This window comes from Cibotium barometz, chromosome 62 (assembly GCF_041138505.1).
Source record: "Cibotium barometz isolate CiBa-2024 chromosome 62, ASM4113850v1, whole genome shotgun sequence".
In the NCBI taxonomy this organism is placed as follows: Eukaryota; Viridiplantae; Streptophyta; class Polypodiopsida; order Cyatheales; family Cibotiaceae; genus Cibotium; species Cibotium barometz.
Genome location: NC_141107.1, coordinates 26,345,851 through 26,365,819, shown reverse-complemented (window position 1 = coordinate 26,365,819; position 19,969 = coordinate 26,345,851). Strand labels below are relative to the sequence as shown.

Here is a 19,969-nt window from a genome sequence, read left to right as displayed (position 1 = left end):
GGGTTATACAGGGGATATTCCATTGTTGCATTGTGACAGTCAGAGTGCCATCCAGTTGGCAAAGAACCCTGTCTTTCATGCAAAAGACGAAGCATGTGGATGTGAAGTATCACTTCATCAGAGAGGTGATAGAGAACAAGCAAATTCAGCTTGTTAAGATTCATACGGATGACAACCCGGCTGATCTGTTGACAAAGAGTTTGCCTCCGGAGTGGTTTGCTCATTGCAGACACTTGATGGGCATTGGATGAGGCCAGTTTCAGCCTTGATATGGCCTTGTATATTATCATGTACATGTTTATTTTTTCTTTTCCTTCATTTAAGGGCACTTTGCCTTTAAGTGGGAGGTGGTTGGGGTAAAGGCACTATGCCCACCCTTATAGTGTGTACAAGCCCATAAGTTATAGTACATAGTACACTTAGTACTTTTAATGTACTAAGTGCACTATGTGTACTAGTGCAATATACATGTGTGATAGGGGAGTCACACACTCAATGCTTGAGTTGACTTCCCCACAACTCTCTCTCTCTCTCTCTCTCTCCCTTGCTTCTCTGTGTATGTCTCCCACACATGAACTCTAACCCTAATTCATTCTCCCATTCAGAGGATTTCACTCAGAAATCCATGATCCGGCATGTAAGCATGTTCATGAAAGGCACTGCTGCCCATTGGTGGCTCACGGAGAAGCTCTCACCGAATCCTGTTAGATCATGGAAAGAGTTCAAGGAGAGGTTCTATGCTCAATTCTTGCCTCCCAATGCATTGAATGAGATAACAATGAAGTGGGATTGGGTAAAGCAAAATGAGGGGGAATCGGTAAATGCATATGTACAAAAGTTTTGGAAAGTGCTCTTGGAGGTGTCTCCATTTATGCATGTCACCGAGGCGGAAAGGAAGAGAAGGTTTCAATCGGGATTGCAACCCGTGTACAAAGCGGGATTACAAATGTATCCTGGTCATACCTTACACCAATTAATCGCAGCCGCCACCGCCACCGAGCAATTGGAACTCAAATTGAGTCGATCCAATAAGGCTAAACCCTCATTTCAAGGCAAAGAGAGGGCTGTCCAAAACCTGTAAAATGATGGACAGCCACCTAAAAGGGACCAAAACCAAGCCAAATCAGGTCCAAAAGCTGAAAATAAGTTTGCTAAAAAGCGCCCTTATAAGCCGGCAAACTTTGGTCTTAGTGCTAAGAAGAAGGAGCAATATATGCGTGAAGGCAAATGCTTTACTTGTGGCAGCACTGAGCACATGGCAAGAGCATGTCCAAATAAGAAGAACAAAGCTGAAAATGCTAATGTACCGAAGCCTAATGTGCATATGGTTCCGGATGTGCAGGGCAACACTTCACATGATAGCAAAGATAGGGTTGTATGTAAAGCTTGGGGACAGCTCAAAGATGTTGACCCGCTTTGTTCATGTTTGATGATTGTGCATCGGAGAATTTCATATCCACTCAGATGGCAGCTGCTTTGGGTATTGAAGTGGAGGACATGGGTCCTCAAATTGAAGCAGGGGCTGCCTTTGTTGGTAGAGAAGTGCAGGTCATGCCTATTTTTGGCAAGTTGCGCATACACATTCAAGGCTATGTGGATCATGAGGATTTTCTTGTGGCGCCTTTGAATGGCTGTGATGTATTGCTTGGAAAGCCTTGGCATACACGTATTGATCCGTGCAAGGCTTACAAGACTAACAGGATCACCTTCATGCATAAAGGCCGAGAACATGTAATTGATGCTGGTGAAGAGGGTGATACCATTCCCGTTGTATCTCATGTACAAATTAAGAAAGTAATGAAAAAGAGTGTTTTTGCGTACTTGATTTTTGTACGAGATCATGTTGAGAAAAATAATGTACATGTAAACACTCTTAGTAATGATAGGCTGAAATTTTTGCAAGAGCACAATGATTGTTTTGCTGATGAGTTACCAAATGAGTTACCACCTGTACGACCGGAAGATCATCGCATTGATCTTGTGCCGGGTAGCTCACCACCTAATAGGCCAGCCTATCGTGTAAGTGCATCCCAAAAAGAGGAGATCATGAAGCAAGTGAATGAGCTTCTTGAGAAGGGTTTGGTTCAGCCAAGCTCTTCCCCATATTGTTCACCCGTCCTCTTGGTTCAAAAGAAGGATGGATCCTTTCATATGTGTGTTGATTATAGAGCTTTGAATAAGCTTACCATCAAGAATAGGTTTCCGATTCCACGCATAGACGACATCCTTGACAAGTTGGATGGATCGGCATGCTTTAGCCGAATCGATCTCAAGAGTGGATATCATCAAGTGGGTGTAGTGCCTGAGGATGTACACAAAACTGCTTTCAGGACAGCATTTGGGCTTTATGAGTATCTTGTTATGCCTTTTGGTCTTACAAATGCCCCGGCTACATTCAATAGAATGATGGATCGCATATTCCGTGGGTACAGGAAATTTACAGGTGTCTTCTTTGATGACATCCTAGTCTTCCGAAGACCGAAGAAGAGCATAAAGCTCATTTGGCTATTGTTTTTGAAGAGCTCCATAAGCATAAACTCTTCATAAATGCAAAGAAGAGTGAGTTCTTCTTGTCAGAGATACATTATCTTGGGCATATTGTGTCCAAAGATGGAGTGCGGATGGATCCTGCAATGTTTCAGTGTTGATCGTTCCGGATTTGCAAAAGCCTTTTTGTGTGGAATGTGATGCATCTGGAAATTGCATAGGGGCTGTTCTTAATCAAGAGGGACATGCCGTGGCTTATGAGAGTCGTAGATTGCATGATGCAGAGCTATCTCTTGGCATTTATGAGAAAGAGCTCTTGGCTGTAATTCATGCACACTTACTATATGGAAACATTACCTTCTTGGGGCTGATTTCACTGTGAAGACAGATCACCAGAGTTTGAGGTATTTTCTTACTCAAACTAAGTTGTCAGAGAAGCATATGAGGATGGCCAATTTCCTCTCTATGTTTCATTTTCAGATCTTGCACACCCCAGGAAAGAAGAATGTAGTGGCCGATGCATTGTCACGAAAGCCGTATGTAGCAGCTATCTCGGTTGCCCCTCATGGAGACTTGTCTACCATGCGTGATTTCTATCATACGGATGCTGATTTTGCCACTATTTGGGCTGATTTGATGGCTGGTCATGCACATGCCTCATATGTGATCAAAGAGGGTTATCTCATGAAAGATAATTGCCTATGTGTGGTGTCTGACAGGAGGCAAAAGGTTTTGGATGAGTGCCATGCTCCTCCATATGCTGGTCATAGAGGCATAATGCCTACTACGCACATGATTGAGCGGTATTTCTTTTGGCCAGGTATGCGGAAAGACATAGAGGCACATGTACGTGCATGTATCACCTGTCAAAAGGTCAAATTTGATAGGCAAAAGGCACCAGGTTTGCTTCAGCCATTGCCTATTCCCACGCAGCCATGGGAAAGTATTACAATGGATTTCATTATGGACTTGCCACGTACCCAACAGGGTAATGATGCAATTTGGACAATTGTGGACAGGTTTAGTAAGCAAGCTCATTTCTTGCCGGTCAAAAAGACCATCAAAGCTGAGCATATGGTTAAAATATATCTTGCACAAGTGTTCAAACATCATGAAATGCCGAAGTCCATTGTGGGGGATAGAGATCCCAAGACTACAAGTCTCTTTTGGCGGGCCTTATTTGATAATATGGGCACCAAATTGGACTTCTCATCAGCTTATCACCCTCAAACGGATGGGCAAAGTGAGGCTGCAAATTCAGCCGTGTTGGATCTCTTGAAATGTTATGTGGCGGATCAGAAGTCTTCTTGGGAGAAGTACTTACCGCTTGTGGAATTTGCATACAACAACACGGTGCATGCATCTACGGGAAAGGCCCCGTTTGAGATTGTTTATGGTAAGGTGGTTTTGCCACCCATCCTTCGCACAAAGGATGAGATATTTGCAGCTGATGAGTATGTAAGAGACTTGGATATTGCTTTTGCTCAGGTGCGGACAGCCATTGCAAGGTCACAAGACAAGCATAAAAAGGCTGCCGACAAGCATAGAAGGCAATTGGATGTTAAAGAGAATGATTGGGTATTGCTGAAATTTGAGAAAGCAAGACTTGCAAAGAGGCCTGGCAAAGAGGGTGCATATCCTAAGCTTGCAACCAGGTAGTATGGACCTTTTCGAGTGATCGAGAAGATCAATGAAGTGGCTTTCAGATTGGCATTACCTAGTCATTGGCACATACACAATGCTTTTCATGTGAGTCTTCTTCGCAAGTATGTAGGGCCGGAGCCCAGTGAAATGGTCATTGAGGATCCACCAGAAGTGGATGAGCTTGAGGAGATCTTGCAGCCAGAGCAGATTGTGTATCACAAGGAACGCAAGCTTGCTGCAGGCAAAGTTGTGAGGCATTACCTTGTGAAGTTTAAGAACTATCTTCCCATTGATGCTAAATGGGTAGATGAAGAGTTCTTCAAAGATTGCCCGCATGTGCTTCAGACATATTTCGATGCATTTCAGTTGCGGACAACTGTTTAGAAGCGGGGGGGAATGTCACCATTTGACCACCCAAATGGTTCACTCTTGCTTTCACACTATGTACATATTGGATTGGTGTCCATGGCTTATGGAATGTGCCTATGCATGTGATTGACACGTGTCATGCTGTATAGTTGGATATGATATTCCGCTGGGACTTGATGTTATCATGCCCGGAATATCTGGAGGACTTGGCTTTCCGCTGGGACTTGTGCCTTTGTGTACATGCTCGGAAACGCCTGGAGGACTTGGCTTTCCGCTGGGACTTGTGCCTTTGTGTACATGCCCGGAAACGCCTGGAGGATTGGCTTTCCACTGGGTCTGGTATTGCATATACTTGTCTGGAAACGCTTGGTATTATATGGTTTCATGAACGGAAATTGCTCATGCTAATGCTGCATTGCATAGCATCTTTATGTGCTTGCCCGCAAATGAAATTGCATGCTGTTTTCATGCCTGCATGACCTATGTGTAGTTCCGGGCTAGGGGACGCCCGCCCGTGAACCGTGCGTGTGAAACTGTCTGCTGACATGGTTGTGTGGCATGTGAACAGGTGGTAAGTATTACCCAATCTAGGCTCAAATAGTCCTTAGGACTAGGCCAATATTTATAAGTGAGTGCGTTCCCATTTCATTAAAGTTTGGGCGCCCAAAAGTCACTTATAAATTATGACCGCTTCCAAGTTCACACTCACGGAAGTCCCGAGGCGGACAAGACTCAATGTCCAGAACCTGATCCTCCCCTTTTACTCATAAATGGGCATCTCCCCATGTCCCTTCACCTGATTGGACCCCAATTCACTTACTTATTAAGAGAAATTCGTGTTTTCTCTTCATGAGGATTTTTGGAGGCTGAAAACTCTGTTTTTCCACCATTTCTCTCCATTTCCAAGCTCTCCATAGCCATACCTAACTTGCTAGGGTGTTTTCCAAGCTTCCAAGAGTGTTTCCAAGTGCTAATCACTCTCCTACTCACTCCCAATGACTGAAATTCAGCAAAACAGCTCTCATTTTTGCTGTAATTTCTGGTCTTTTTGCTGAAAACCCTAATTTCAGCCTTCCTTTCTCAAATTGAACCATAGGGGAAGCTTTCCCAGGGTTCCCTTCATCCTCTTGAAGACTTTTGTCGCGAAGGATTGCGGCAAATCGAAGATATCAACACTTCTAAAGCTTCCAACGCGAAGGCTTCCGCTTGCAACAACTTCTATGAAGACTGGTAAGCTAATTGGACAATGTGTTGTCATTACTTACTCAGTAGAAGGGCAGGACTCCTTGTTTAGCCGCCCTGTGTAGTATTTCTCTTGTCCTATGTGCTCTTGAAGATGTTGCTACCTTGCTTGGTAGAACATAGAGCCAATGGTAGAGAATATGGGCACTGAAGTCGGGCCGGGCATCAAGGCAGCTCCTTGGTGATCTACATCGACATACCATTGTTTTCTAAATGCTGAATTTCATATGCATTGGCATGGAGGATTTGGCAATGGATGCCCGTGAAGCTATGTATTGAATTTCTCCAATAGTAATACAATTTACTCAAGGGAGGGGTCGGCCGTTCCGGCTCATTGTGTGCCTCTTGTCAATTCAGCAATTTACTTCTTGTATTTGAGCAAGTGTCCTTCAAATCTTAGTGTATTTAAGTGTATTGATTAGCATTGTGTTCAACCAAGTTACATTGTTACATTGGTGTCACCATTTAGCCACCCAAATGGTTCACTCTTGCTTTCACACTATGTACATATTGGATTGGTGTCCATGGCTTATGGAATGTGCCTATGCATGTGATTGACACGTGTCATGCTGTATAGTTGGATATGATATTCCGCTGGGACTTGATGTTATCATGCCCGGAATATCTGGAGGACTTGGCTTTCCGCTGGGACTTGTGCCTTTGTGTAAATGCCCGGAAACGCCTGGAGGACTTGGCTTTCCGCTGGGACTTGTGCCTTTGTGTACATGCCCGGAAACGCCTGGAGGATTGGCTTTCCACTGGGTCTGGTATTGCATATACTTGTCTGGAAACGCTTGGTATTATATGGTTTCATGAACGGAAATTGCTCATGCTAATGCTGCATTGCATAGCATCTTTATGTGCTTGCCCGCAAATGAAATTGCATGCTGTTTTCATGCCTGCATGACCTATGTGTAGTTCCGGGCTAGGGGACGCCCGCCCGTAAACCGTGCGTGTGAAACTGTCTGCTGACATGGTTGTGTGGCATGTGAACAGGTGGTAAGTATTACCCAATCTAGGCTCAAATAGTCCTTAGGACTAGGCCAATATTTATAAGTGAGTGCGTTCCCATTTCATTAAAGTTTGGGCGCCCAAAAGTCACTTATAAATTATGACCGCTTCCAAGTTCACACTCACGGAAGTCCCGAGGCGGACAAGACTCAATGTCCAGGACCTGATCCTCCCCTTTTACTCATAAATGGGCATCTCCCCATGTCCCTTCACCTGATTGGACCCCAATTCACTTACTTATTAAGAGAAATTCGTGTTTTCTCTTCATGAGGATTTTTGGAGGCTGAAAACTCTGTTTTTCCACCATTTCTCTCCATTTCCAAGCTCTCCATAGCCATACCTAACTTGCTAGGGTGTTTTCCAAGCTTCCAAGAGTGTTTCCAAGTGCTAATCACTCTCCTACTCACTCCCAATGACTGAAATTCAGCAAAACAGCTCTCATTTTTGCTGTAATTTCTGGTCTTTTTGCTGAAAACCCTAATTTCAGCCTTCCTTTCTCAAATTGAACCATAGGGGAAGCTTTCCCAGGGTTCCCTTCATCCTCTTGAAGACTTTTGTCGCGAAGGATTGCGGCAAATCGAAGATATCAACACTTCTAAAGCTTCCAACGCGAAGGCTTCCGCTTGCAACAACTTCTATGAAGACTGGTAAGCTAATTGGACAATGTGTTGTCATTACTTACTCAGTAGAAGGGCAGGACTCCTTGTTTAGCCGCCCTGTGTAGTATTTCTCTTGTCCTATGTGCTCTTGAAGATGTTGCTACCTTGCTTGGTAGAACATAGAGCCAATGGTAGAGAATATGGGCACTGAAGTCGGGCCGGGCATCAAGGCAGCTCCTTGGTGATCTACATCGACATACCATTGTTTTCTAAATGCTGAATTTCATATGCATTGGCATGGAGGATTTGGCAATGGATGCCCGTGAAGCTATGTATTGAATTTCTCCAATAGTAATACAATTTACTCAAGGGAGGGGTCGGCCGTTCCGGCTCATTGTGTGCCTCTTGTCAATTCAGCAATTTACTTCTTGTATTTGAGCAAGTGTCCTTCAAATCTTAGTGTATTTAAGTGTATTGATTAGCATTGTGTTCAACCAAGTTACATTGTTACATTGGTGTCACCATTTAGTCACCCAAATGGTTCACTCTTGCTTTCACACTATGTACATATTGGATTGGTGTCCATGGCTTATGGAATGTGCCTATGCATGTGATTGACACGTGTCATGCTGTATAGTTGGATATGATATTCCGCTGGGACTTGATGTTATCATGCCCGGAATATCTGGAGGACTTGGCTTTCCGCTGGGACTTGTGCCTTTGTGTACATGCCCGGAAACGCCTGGAGGACTTGGCTTTCCGCTGGGACTTGTGCCTTTGTGTACATGCCCGGAAACGCCTGGAGGATTGGCTTTCCACTGGGTCTGGTATTGCATATACTTGTCTGGAAACGCCTGGTATTATATGGTTTCATGAACGGAAATTGCTCATGCCAATGCTGCATTGCATAGCATCTTTATGTGCTTGCCTGCAAATGAAATTGCATGCTGTTTTCATGCCTGCATGACCTATGTGTAGTTCCGGGCTAGGGGACGCCCGCCCGTGAACCGTGCGTGTGAAACTGTCTGCTGACATGGTTGTGTGGCATGTGAACAGGTGGTAAGTATTACCCAATCTAGGCTCAAATAGTCCCTAGGACTAGGCCAATATTTATAAGTGAGTGCGTTCCCATTTCATTAAAGTTTGGGCGCCCAAAAGTCACTTATAAATTATGACCGCTTCCAAGTTCACACTCACTGAAGTCCCGAGGCGGACAAGACTCAATGTCCAGGACCTGATCCTCCCCTTTTACTCATAAATGGGCATCTCCCCATGTCCCTTCACCTGATTGGACCCCAATTCACTTACTTATTAAGAGAAATTCGTGTTTTCTCTTCATGAGGATTTTTGGAGGCTGAAAACTCTGTTTTTCCACCATTTCTCTCCATTTCCAAGCTCTCCATAGCCATACCCAACTTGCTAGGGTGTTTTCCAAGCTTCCAAGAGTGTTTCCAAGTGCTAATCACTCTCCTACTCACTCCCAATGACTGAAATTCAGCAAAACAGCTCTCATTTTTGCTGTTATTTCTGGTCTTTTTGCTGAAAACCCTAATTTCAGCCTTCCTTTCTCAAATTGAACCTTTCCCAGGGTTCCCTTCATCCTCTTGAAGACTTTTGTCGCGAAGGATTGCGGCAAATCGAAGATATCAACACTTCTAAAGCTTCCAACGCGAAGGCTTCCGCTTGCAACAACTTCCATGAAGACTGGTAAGCTAATTGGACAATGTGTTGTCATTACTTACTCAGTAGAAGGGCAGGACTCCTTGTTTAGCCGCCCTGTGTAGTATTTCTCTTGTCCTATGTGCTCTTGAAGATGTTGCTACCTTGCTTGGTAGAACATAGAGCCAATGGTAGAGAATATGGGCACTGAAGTCGGGCCGGGCATCAAGGCAGCTCCTTGGTGATCTACATCGACATACCATTGTTTTCTAAATGCTGAATTTCATATGCATTGGCATGGAGGATTTGGCAATGGATGCCCGTGAAGCTATGTATTGAATTTCTCCAATAGTAATACAATTTACTCAAGGGAGGGGTCGGCCGTTCCGGCTCATTGTGTGCCTCTTGTCAATTCATCAATTTACTTCTTGTATTTGAGCAAGTGTCCTTCAAATCTTAGTGTATTTAAGTGTATTGATTAGCATTGTGTTCAACCAAGTTACATTGTTACACTATGAAAGCATGCTGGAGAGACTGAGCTGAGAAGGCTGCTCCACCTGTGGTCACCCCTCTATCCTAAGTGCAATGTAATCATAACTAGATGTCTAGCATCTGTCATCATTGATTGACATTGTAAACCACCATGAGTAAGACCTACGGGTACTTGGATGGTCATCATAAAACAGCTTTGTGAACACTGAACAGTAATTAGAGCTAGCATTGACATCATAGTAGTCATGGATATTTTGTTGAGGGAGGGTGTTAGAAATACACCAAAATACCATGTGACATTGGGGATATGGACATCTGGTCATTAGGTTTATAGCCAACTTGGTGTGAACAATCTCTTAGTTAGAGTCAAAAGATAGGGTTTGATGCCTATAAAAGGGTATAGTACTTGGTGGTTCATTCATCTCATTCTCATTCATTCATAATACAATCACCTTGTTTTGTGCCCAATTTGCTTTCTCTTCTCTCTCTTCTTCCTCCTCTTCAACCATGGAGAGATTTCATCCTCCATAGCTCCATGGTTGAATCTGTGATTGCCAACATTGATGAGATCTTGAGCTTCATTGGTAGATTAGGTGGGGCTGGTCCCACACTGGCATGCATACCGATCCCCCTACTACTTTATGCAGATGACATCGTTCTCCTTTCAGATTCAGCCGAGGGGCTTCAGAGACATTTGGATGCCTTACTGGATTTTTGCACTTTGCGGGACCTCATTGTTAACCTTGGTAAAACCAAGGTAATGGTCTTCAATACCTCCTGCCCCTTCACATCTTGATTGAGCTTCACATACAAAGGGGATCGTGTGGAGATTGTCTCATCCTATGTCTACCTTTAGTCACTTTTAGAGGCCCACGCTTCACCATGCTTCCTCCAGCACATGCCAGAGTGACACAGGGATATGCAGCCTTGAGTGGCAGTGTTTCCAGGCACATTTCTAGGAGCCCAGGAATCAAGATGAAGGATTGGCATTTTGACACCCTCGTCACACCAGCCTTGATGTATGGAGCAACCTTTTGGGGCCAGGTTTATCCGATGAGGATTGGGAGCGAGTTGAGAGGCCCCAGGTCATGATGTTCTCCCATATGATCCGCAACTAACCATCAGTCCCCATAGGTACCCGAGGCTTGCCCTAGAGTCCTCGAGACAGCTAGCACTCGAGGGACACCTTGGAGTATGGTATGTCTAACTTTCCACTTGGTTCTCCTCATGGACCGCCTCCAACGCTTTCAGTACTATTTGGACTCCCCTTTTCTCCAGCTCTGATGAGGACACCAACCGGGTTAGCCAGTGAGATCTTCTTACCCTTTGCACCCATTGCACATCGATCATACCTTCAGAGCGTCCACTGAAGATGCAATAGAGATCACTTCCTCACGCTCACCGAGGATGGATTCATCTAGCAGCTGGGCTACCTGAGTGTTCACTTGTCCCATGCCATGCGGATTGCGATTGGCAAGATATGGGTTTCATCCCACTGCCTTAGAGTGGAGATTGGTAGAGCTGAGCACTTATTCAGAGCTAGGGAGCTCATACGGAGACCCAGGGAGGAGAGGATCTGCCGATTCTGCCACACAGAGGTTGAGAGAGAGGAGCATTACATATGTCGCCGGCTCATGCGCATATCTGTTTCCAGAGCCAAAGACGAAACAGTACCAATAGCTGCCCAAAACCATCTTCAAAACACGGCTGTACGGCTGTGCTGCCACGTGTGGAAGCTGTACGGCTGTCAGTACAGCCAGCAGTCAGCCAGATTTTGGAGGTGGTTAGCAGATGCAAAACACGGCTGGTGACCAGCTTCTGAACAGTAGAGAAAGAAGTTTTCTACTGCTGCTGTGCTGTGTGCAGCCAGTCGAAAGAGAGGAAAGAAGGGCAATAGCCCTCAGTACGGCCAACAGTGAAGAGTGAGAGAGAGACAACTGCATTCGGCCTGTGAGTGTATGTGCATGCCCCAAAAACAGCCCCCCCTCCACCTTTTTATGGAGTCGACCAGCTTCTTTTGGCTATGCTTTTCCTTTTGTGCCAAAAATGGCTTGGCTGCCAAAAATATCTGCTTTTTATGCTTTTTCCCAACTTGTTGCCAAGCTGTAGCTAGGCGCCTCCTTCTGTCCATGGGTACATGCCCAAAATAATAATATGTCCGCCCAGCTTTTAATGATGTGTGAACACAATGACTTATAAACCATATAGGTCACTCAAATGAATAAAATCCCATGATGCTCGTGTTGTGTAGCCGTCTTTTAGGTCAATCCTTGTTGCCAGTGAATGCTTCAGTTTCCTTTTGTGGAAAATTCCCGTTCTCACCTTGGTTTTGTTCTGTGTGTGGGCTTGCCCCAAAACACTGATCAAGAGTGAAGGGACCAAATGGTGACATCCTCTCCGTCTTATAAAATAGTTGTCCGCAATTGTAAAAGCTTGATACGATTGGAATACTCTTCAAGTGTATTAGATGGAGTGCCAATTTGTAGTAGGCAACCATAGCCATACAAAAGCAATAAATTCATAATGCTGGCATTAAAGCCATAAATCTAGATCCATAATCCGAAGTCAGATACGGGCACAAGAGTCAACCGTATAAAAAATATTCATAAATCTGTAAGTAGCTTTAAGTACATGCAAAAAGAAAATTAGCAGAATACATAGCCACAAAACATCTTGCCATGCCATTGGACTGCATAAGGGCACCACCCCTATGATCCATACGCATGCCCAAGCTTAACATGCTTCACATGTCCATCTCTTCATAGGTTATGCATAGAGATCCTGGTTCTCCATAAGTATGTATGCGATTGATAGTTTTACAAGCATTTCTACCAATGATAGAAATCCATAGAAAAATCCTCGATCCATGAGATATCCATGAGTTTCTCAAGTCCATTGCATCCCAAATAAAGGGAGCGAAAAACATACTCCATCCTAGTAAAGGGAGCCAAAGAGCTGTGTATGAAGCCCAAGAATCACTTAGCCAATGATAACCATGTAGATGTGTGAAACCATCATATATGTATAAATCGTCGAGCAAAGATATGCCAAAAACTTAGTCCATAGTCGTTGGACATATTCGTGTGAAAACCATATAAACCAAGCTTTTCAACCATTAACAGTGTTTACCTAAAAAAATTCAAGGCAAACAACACACAATTCTCCTTGTATGGGCATACAAGGCTTAAGTATACTTAGCTTTTCTTTGCCAGGCGTCACCATATCCATAAGATATATCTCCATATAGCTTGCTTGTAAGCTTGATTTATAATCCGCAATATTCCGTATGGAAAGAGTGCTGAACATGTGCACATAAAGCCAGCTCCATATTTTGAGGATGAAATCTATGAATCTATAAATCCTTAGCCAAGCTGTCTACTGCACATGCTCTTGACACATGACTGCTTCCATAAAATTGTTGGTCACTGTGGTCCCCAATTGTGATCTTTTCTCTTCCTCGTTGCTGGAAGGAAGCCTCTGCTTCCGAGAAAGCCTATGCTCTGATACCACTGTAATTGGTCGGGGACCCGGAACCATAGTCACAGGGAATGAGCATTTTTTAGACTCGGGAATGTTGGGGATGGTAGCATCTTCCTGTTCCCATTCCCGTCCCATGTCACTCTATAGTCACAGGGAATGTCCATTCTCAATCTTTTCCATCCCCGTTCCCCATCCCCATTTCGCGTCCCATGTGACTATGCCCGGAACAAAAGATAAAAGACACTTCGAATACCAAACAGAGTATGAACATAGCAGGAACCCACAACAATATAAAGATAGGACACTAAGCCGAAACGGCCGGCTCCCCATAGGAACTTCTTTATTCAGTAGAAGCTTTACAAGAACTCAAGGTGAGGGTGCATATAACACCGGATTTTCCACATAGCATCAACAAGGCTCATGCCCAGATGTGTTTCCAGAGCCAAAGACGAAACAGTACCAATAGCTGCCCAAAACTGTCTTCAAAACAGTCCCGAATCTGCCCGTCGCATGGCCAGGGCTGAGAGAGAGAAAAGGGCGAGTCTCTACTACACGTGTGGAAGCTGTATGGCCAGTGTGCTGCTGCTGTACTCCTACTATATGGCTGTCAGTACAGCCAGCAGTCGGCCAGATTTTGGAGGTGGTTAGCAGATGCAAAACACGGCTGGTGACCAGCTTCTGAACAGTAGAGAGAGAAGTTTTCTGCTGCTGCTGTGCTGTGTGCAGCCAATCGAAATAGAGGAAAGAAGGGCATTAGCCCTCAGTACGGCCAGCACTGAAGAGAGAGAAAAACAACTGCAGTCTTCCTGTAGGTGTATGAGCATGCCCCAAAAACAGCCCCTCCTCCACCTTTTTATGGAGTTGACCAGCTTCTTTTAGCTGTGCTTTTCCTTTTGTGCCAAAAGTGGCTTGGCTGCCCAAAATATCTGCTTTTTATGCTTTTTCCCAACTTGTTGCCAAGTTGTAGCTATAGGCGCCTCCTTCTGTCCATGGGTACACGCCCAAAATAATGATGTGTATGTCCACCTAGATTTTAATGATATGTGAACACGCTGACTTATAAACCATATAGGTCACTTAAATGAATAAAATCCCATGATGCTCGTGCTGCGTAGCGATCTTTCAGGCCAATCCTTGCCAGTGAATGCTTCAGCTTCCTTCTGTGGAAAATCCCCGTTCTCACCTTGGTTTTGTTCTGTGTGTGGGCTTGCCCCAAAACACTGATCAAGACTGGTGAAGGGACCAAATGGTGAGAGTGGCTCGCTTGGAGGGAGTGCTTCTAGGCTCACTTCTAGGAATCCAATACCACAAGCTAGCTTTTTAACGCCTTAATGCGATTGGCTAGGATGTAAGGAACTTCGTTTTGGGATCTAGGAGGATTGGAGGAGGATCAAGGACCTGCAAGTGAGGCCATTCCTATCTGTCATGGTCTGGGGAAGGGGGAGGACGGCCGAAAATGTCAGAAATCAGTGATCACTGATTAGGGAGCATTCCGAGTGCTGAGGTGGTGCCATCACCTTCAATCTAGCTTCCACATGTTGAGGTGGTGCAATCTGCTGTATTCTGCATTCTGGGTGCTAGTTTGTCAAAATCCTGTTGCATTCCACATTCCGGTTGCCGTTTTGTCAAAATACTGATACTTTTGAGGGGTGATTACTGCTTTTAATGCTTGCCAAATGGAGGACCAGGATTAACCCTCCCACGACCCCTGACAATGACGGAGTAGGGAAAGCCGTCGAGAGGCCTTTCTCGGGAGGAAGGGGGGTGATGATGTTCTCATGTACGATTCGGAGTCAGGACTAAGCCTCTGGTGCCGGGCGAGATCATAGTGGCTCGGTTTGGAGCAGCTCCATTGGTCTTAGATCCCCTCTCCTGGACTGCTACTTATACACTCCATTTATATACACTAGAGAGAGACTGCCTCCTAAGGTTGGGACTCGAGTTCTCCAGAGAGCTTGCACACTATGGACACAGCAGATTGCGGTACTCCCACAGCACTAGATAGTTTGTCTCACGTAATCTTCAGATGGATCACCTCCCCTCTTTTGATTACAGCTTGGAGCGCGCCCCCCCCCCCCCCCCTCTCCCCTTCTTGGATCTCTTTCAGCAAGAGATCATCTCCATCATCCCTCTAGATTTGATTTGGCTCCACATGAGTCAGATCTGGCTAATCGCATCACAGGTTCCTACGAAGCTTCACTTCTACAAAGAGTTTTTCCTGAGAGTTACAGAGGACAATTTCGTTGAGAAACCTAGATACCTCTATAGACGCATGTCTCATGCCATGAGGATTGCAATTGTCAGAGGAGAGTATCTTCCCATCAACTTTGGATTGAGGCAGTGAGAGCATAGGGCGTCCTACAAGAGGAGTATACAAGTGAATTTGGGCATGTTCATAGATTTATCTAGGTATATAATTCAGCCGTATTAGCGGACATGCAGATTTCACATTGTGAAGTTTTCGTCCGAGTTGCAGCCAGTAACCAGTTGATATTGTGCTTATTCTTTCTATCTTTAGCGGTGCATTTGTCCTATCAACTACTTATTTGCTGTACTAATTCTTTCTATTTGCTACTTCCCTTAGTGCTAGGCTTCATTATGGCTGAGTTTGCCGTGCGTCTTCGGAGGTTTGACAGAAACTCAGTACGAAGGGCTTTGTGTGAATATATGCTCTTATGTGTGGGTGTGTGTGTGTGTGTGTGTGTGGAGTGTGTGTGTGAGAGCATATCTTGATACAGTTTTCTACACCCACTATTGGGCACTAATGACGCTAGTCGGGATGTCGTAGTATCTAGTCCATACTATGCATAATGGAGTTGATAGTTATATAGGCTTGTGGGTTGACTACCATGAGTATATAACATGCACGTTCCTAAAAGGTGAATTTGGGCATGTTCCTAGATTCATCTAGGTATATAATTCAGCCGTATTAGCAGACATGCAGATTTCACATTGTGAAGTTTTCATCCGAGTTGCGGCCAGTTGATATTGTGCTTATTCTATCTTTAGCGGTGCATTTTCCCTATCAACTACTTATTTGCTGTACTAATTCTTTCTATTTGCTACATCCCTTAGTGCTAGGCTTCATTATGGCTGAGTCTGCCCTGCATCTCCGGATGTTTGACATAGACTCAGTACGAGGGCTTTGTGTGAATATATGCTCTTACGTGTGTATGTGTGTGTGTGTGGAGTGCGCGTGTGAGTATATATCTTGATACAGAGTTCTATACCCTCTATTGGGCACTGATGACGTTAGTGGGGATGTTGTAGTATCTAGTCCATACTATGCATTATGGAGTTGATAGTTATATAGTCTTGTGGGTTGACTACCATGAGTATATAACATGCATGTTCCTAAAAGGTGAAATTTGGGCATGTTCCTGGATTCATCTAGGTATATATGCACTACTGGGGAGACAGAGAGAGGAGCACTACTTGGTTACATGTTCAATCTTATGAGATACAAGGAAGATTTCATTGCTACTTCAGAGAGGGTTTTGGCCCTCTTTCATGGGTTATGCACTATAGATGTTAGAAATGTTTGGGTATGTTCTTGACAGAGCTGTGCCGTTATAGAGATACCTTGATGCAGCTGTGTTCAGGATTAGCAGGTTACTACTCAGACCTCCATTACAGATTTCTTTAGCTCCACGTCGGACGCTCAGTTGCGGCAGCTCTAGAGAGAGCAGACAGATGCACTAGATTTCGACACGACAGTGCCTTTTCACGCACTGGTACTACCTGTGGTGTCACCACAGAGACGGCTGTGAGCTGGCAGCCCTGCCCTCAGAGATCCAGACCCTCTTCCCTTCGGATCCAGGTTAGGGATATACTTCAACGCCAAAGAGATGCACGGACCTGAGAGGTGGATGTTTAGGCTATGTACTCTTTTTATGATGAGGATGATATACAATTCCCTTTTTTTGGAGTGCACCGACCCATTTTACATACACCCATAAGTGGATCCTCCCCCCACTCCCTTGCGATGTCGCCCCCAGCTGTAGGTAGCGAGAATCAAACCCAAGATCTCTGCTTTAGACTTCAGCTCTCTAACCACTACACTACGCAGCAGGGGACATGACATATGATTCCCTCTTCTTCTTGGATGCATTAAAGTCATTTGTACTTGTTGGGTCCATATAGTACACGTGGACCCTTCAGTTGGGGTGTTTTTTTTCTTTTTCCATGTTCCAGTTTTTAGCTTATTTATGGCACACCTGTACTACTGCTTGGTCTCAAACACCTTAAAGTTTTGTCGTAGACCATAATTTAATCTTTCTTTCTTTCTCTCTCAATGTTAAGTTCTCTTGTTGCTGTCAATGTGATTTAGTGCAGTAATTTACTAATTCTTGATTAAGCACAAAAATGCTTCCACCATAATACCTGACCCTTGTGACCTCTCCTTATGTTAGGTGTTCTCTCAGTTTTGGAGGTGTGGCAGAAGGTGGGAGGGCTGGGGTTGTACTGTTGGTTTAGTGCTTTGCCTTATAATGACCATCTGAATTTCCTATTTGTGTATCTCAGGTACTGGATGCTTGTGCTGCGCCTGGGAATAAGACTGTCCAGTTGGCCGCTTTAATGGGAGGGAAAGGAAAAGTTATTGCCTGTGAAGTGAATGAGAAACGGATAGGACGGCTTCACGAGACTGTAAAACTTGCTGGAGCCTCTAGTATCCATCCATGGGAACCTTATCAATAAATCCTGCAGATTCAAAATGATAGAAATATATATTATTATAATAAGATCAGAACGTAAAATTATCAAAAGGCTTCCTTAAAAGCATACAGATGTGAAAGTTTGGCACCAGGATTTTTTGAAGCTTGATGTTAGCAGCTTGGCATTATCTCAAGTAAGATTTCACAAATTTTGGGTATTGGTGAGAATGTTGGCCTTCTTTAAACTTGGCCGAGAGGGCATGATGTGGCTGTAATCAATCTGTTGGTTTATGAAACAGGTGAAGGCGGTTCTTTTGGATCCATCTTGCTCGGGCTCGGGAACGGCTCATCGACGCTTGGATCACCTTCTTCCGTCCTTTTCAAATATTAGTAAATCACAAACTGGAATTCTATTAATTAGAATCTGATTACCCTAAGCTATTTAATTATTGTGCAATAACACGAAGAGGTGCTTTGTCTCTAGATCAAGACCCGGGTGCTGTGGATTTGCAAAGACTTGAAAAGTTGGCATGTTTTCAAGAGAAAGCCCTTCGGTTTGCTTTATCATGTATGCAAGTTTGTGTTCTTATGATGGCATACAAAATTTCATGGGAACTTCATATGCCATGGACATTATTGTATCACTTTGGTCTCATAGGCCCATAGGGTCTTTAGTAGACGTTTAGTATGTCTTCTCTCTCTCTCTCTCTCTCTCTCTCTCTAAGACAATAAAGGCCAGCTTCTGCTAGAGAAATTCTTCTCTTGCTTGGGTGAGTTATATATTATGTATCTAGGTGTCGGGATTCAAACTCGCATTTTCTTTTAGAATCTAGACAGTGTGTTGCTATAGCCACTTGGGCAAAAGGGCTCACCAATGATGGTCACTGAAGTCTGCTTTGCATTACAGTAGATCTGATGCCTTGATGGAGAAGACTAATTTTTATCAGACATTGTTGTGTTGCAGTCCCTGCTGTGGAGCGTGTTGTGTACAGTACTTGTTCGATCCATCAACGCGAGAATGAGGATGTTGTAAAGGCTGTCCTTGATCATGCATCTAGCAATGGTTTTCGGTTAGGATATCCTATTCCAGAGTGGCAGCAGCGTGGGCTTCCAGTTTTTGAAGGAGGTGACTGTGCATTTGCAATGCACTTCTAGGCATTGCTCACACAAACAAAGACCTTGCGTTGTATGCTAATTTGAAGTAGTATTGGCTTGTATGCAGCTTACAACCTTCTACGTATAGAGCCATGCGAAGAGATGGATGGGTTTTTTGTTGCCCTTTTTGAACGGAAATCAAATGTGGCGGTTGAGTGCACTGTTACAGGTTTCTTGCATTCAAATTCAGAGAAGAAGGGAGGTGAACTTGATAAATCCTCAAAAAAAGGAAAAGAACACAAACGCTTATGGCAGCAGAAACACAAAAAAATGTCTTGTTAAGGAGTTTTCACAATCTTAAGTGAGTGATCATCGGGGCAGTCTGCTGGTGTAGATTGGGCGCTCAGCAGCCTGCTCATCAACACATTAGACAGCAGCTGTATTTGCCTACATTCAATGATATTGAAATGATTGCAGTTCAACTGAAATGTATTGGGAGTGGAAAAAAGCAGTTGGTTGATGCAGAGCCATCTGCCTTGTTTCCAGCCTTCACATTGTCCTCTCTCCTCCTCTTTCATCATTCTTGACTTGGACATACGTGTACGGGATCAGTATTGTCCAGTCTTCTGGTGACAGGTGTCTTCTTGTATCTCAGTGTCGGCTTTCTTGGACCAGTTGGTTATGGCAATAGGGTGAGTGTAGACCCTACTGGCTTATATAATTGGTTGCATCGAAATGAGCAAGTCTGCCATGGCGGCCTCCACTCTTCTCAGGTACCTATGTTTGTGGGATGTAAGGAATCCTGGCTAGCTCAACTTGGGTCTTTTGCTGAGTTCAATGCTCGATTGTGATTAAACTTGTTGCTGCTCTTCCAACAGTTATGCTGAGAGTTCAATTCAATTCTGCTTTGCTAGCTCTCCCATGTTTTGGTTTTCCACAAGCTTTTTATCCTCTAGGTATCATACCCAAGTATTAATGTAGGGTGGAATGTATCTAGAGCTACTGTCTTTAACATTGTTTATAGTTGCTATTTTCTTTTACCCAGTAGAATTCAGCAGGCAATGAAATCAGCAGTTGGAGAAACCCATTAAGTTGGCCACGGTAAAAGGAAAATTTTTGAAAAGTAAATGTTTAATCCAAAATTTAAATTGTGGTGATTTACATAATGTCAAGCCTATGTGTCCTATCTTTTGGAAATTAGAAAGGGAAATGTCGTGTTTCAAGTTGTAAAGAAAT

At 44.1% G+C, this 19,969-nt stretch overlaps 1 protein-coding gene across 2 annotated transcripts in view; it reads left to right on the top strand.

Annotated features, from left to right (window-relative positions):
- LOC147604300 (S-adenosyl-L-methionine-dependent methyltransferases superfamily protein) overlaps positions 1 to 19,644 on the top strand; it is a 73,129-nt gene extending 53,485 nt beyond the window's left edge. For both annotated transcript variants that reach the window (XM_086795344.1, XM_086795343.1), the window contains exons 8-13: positions 17,508 to 17,652; positions 17,771 to 17,832; positions 17,938 to 18,028; positions 18,123 to 18,206; positions 18,603 to 18,764; positions 18,861 to 19,644. In XM_086795344.1, the coding sequence (XP_086651470.1) occupies positions 17,508 to 17,652; positions 17,771 to 17,832; positions 17,938 to 18,028; positions 18,123 to 18,206; positions 18,603 to 18,764; positions 18,861 to 19,075 (759 nt within the window). In that variant the 3' untranslated portion in view covers positions 19,076 to 19,644. The remainder of the gene's footprint in view (positions 1 to 17,507; positions 17,653 to 17,770; positions 17,833 to 17,937; positions 18,029 to 18,122; positions 18,207 to 18,602; positions 18,765 to 18,860) is intronic.
- The last annotated feature ends 325 nt before the right edge of the window (positions 19,645 to 19,969 follow it).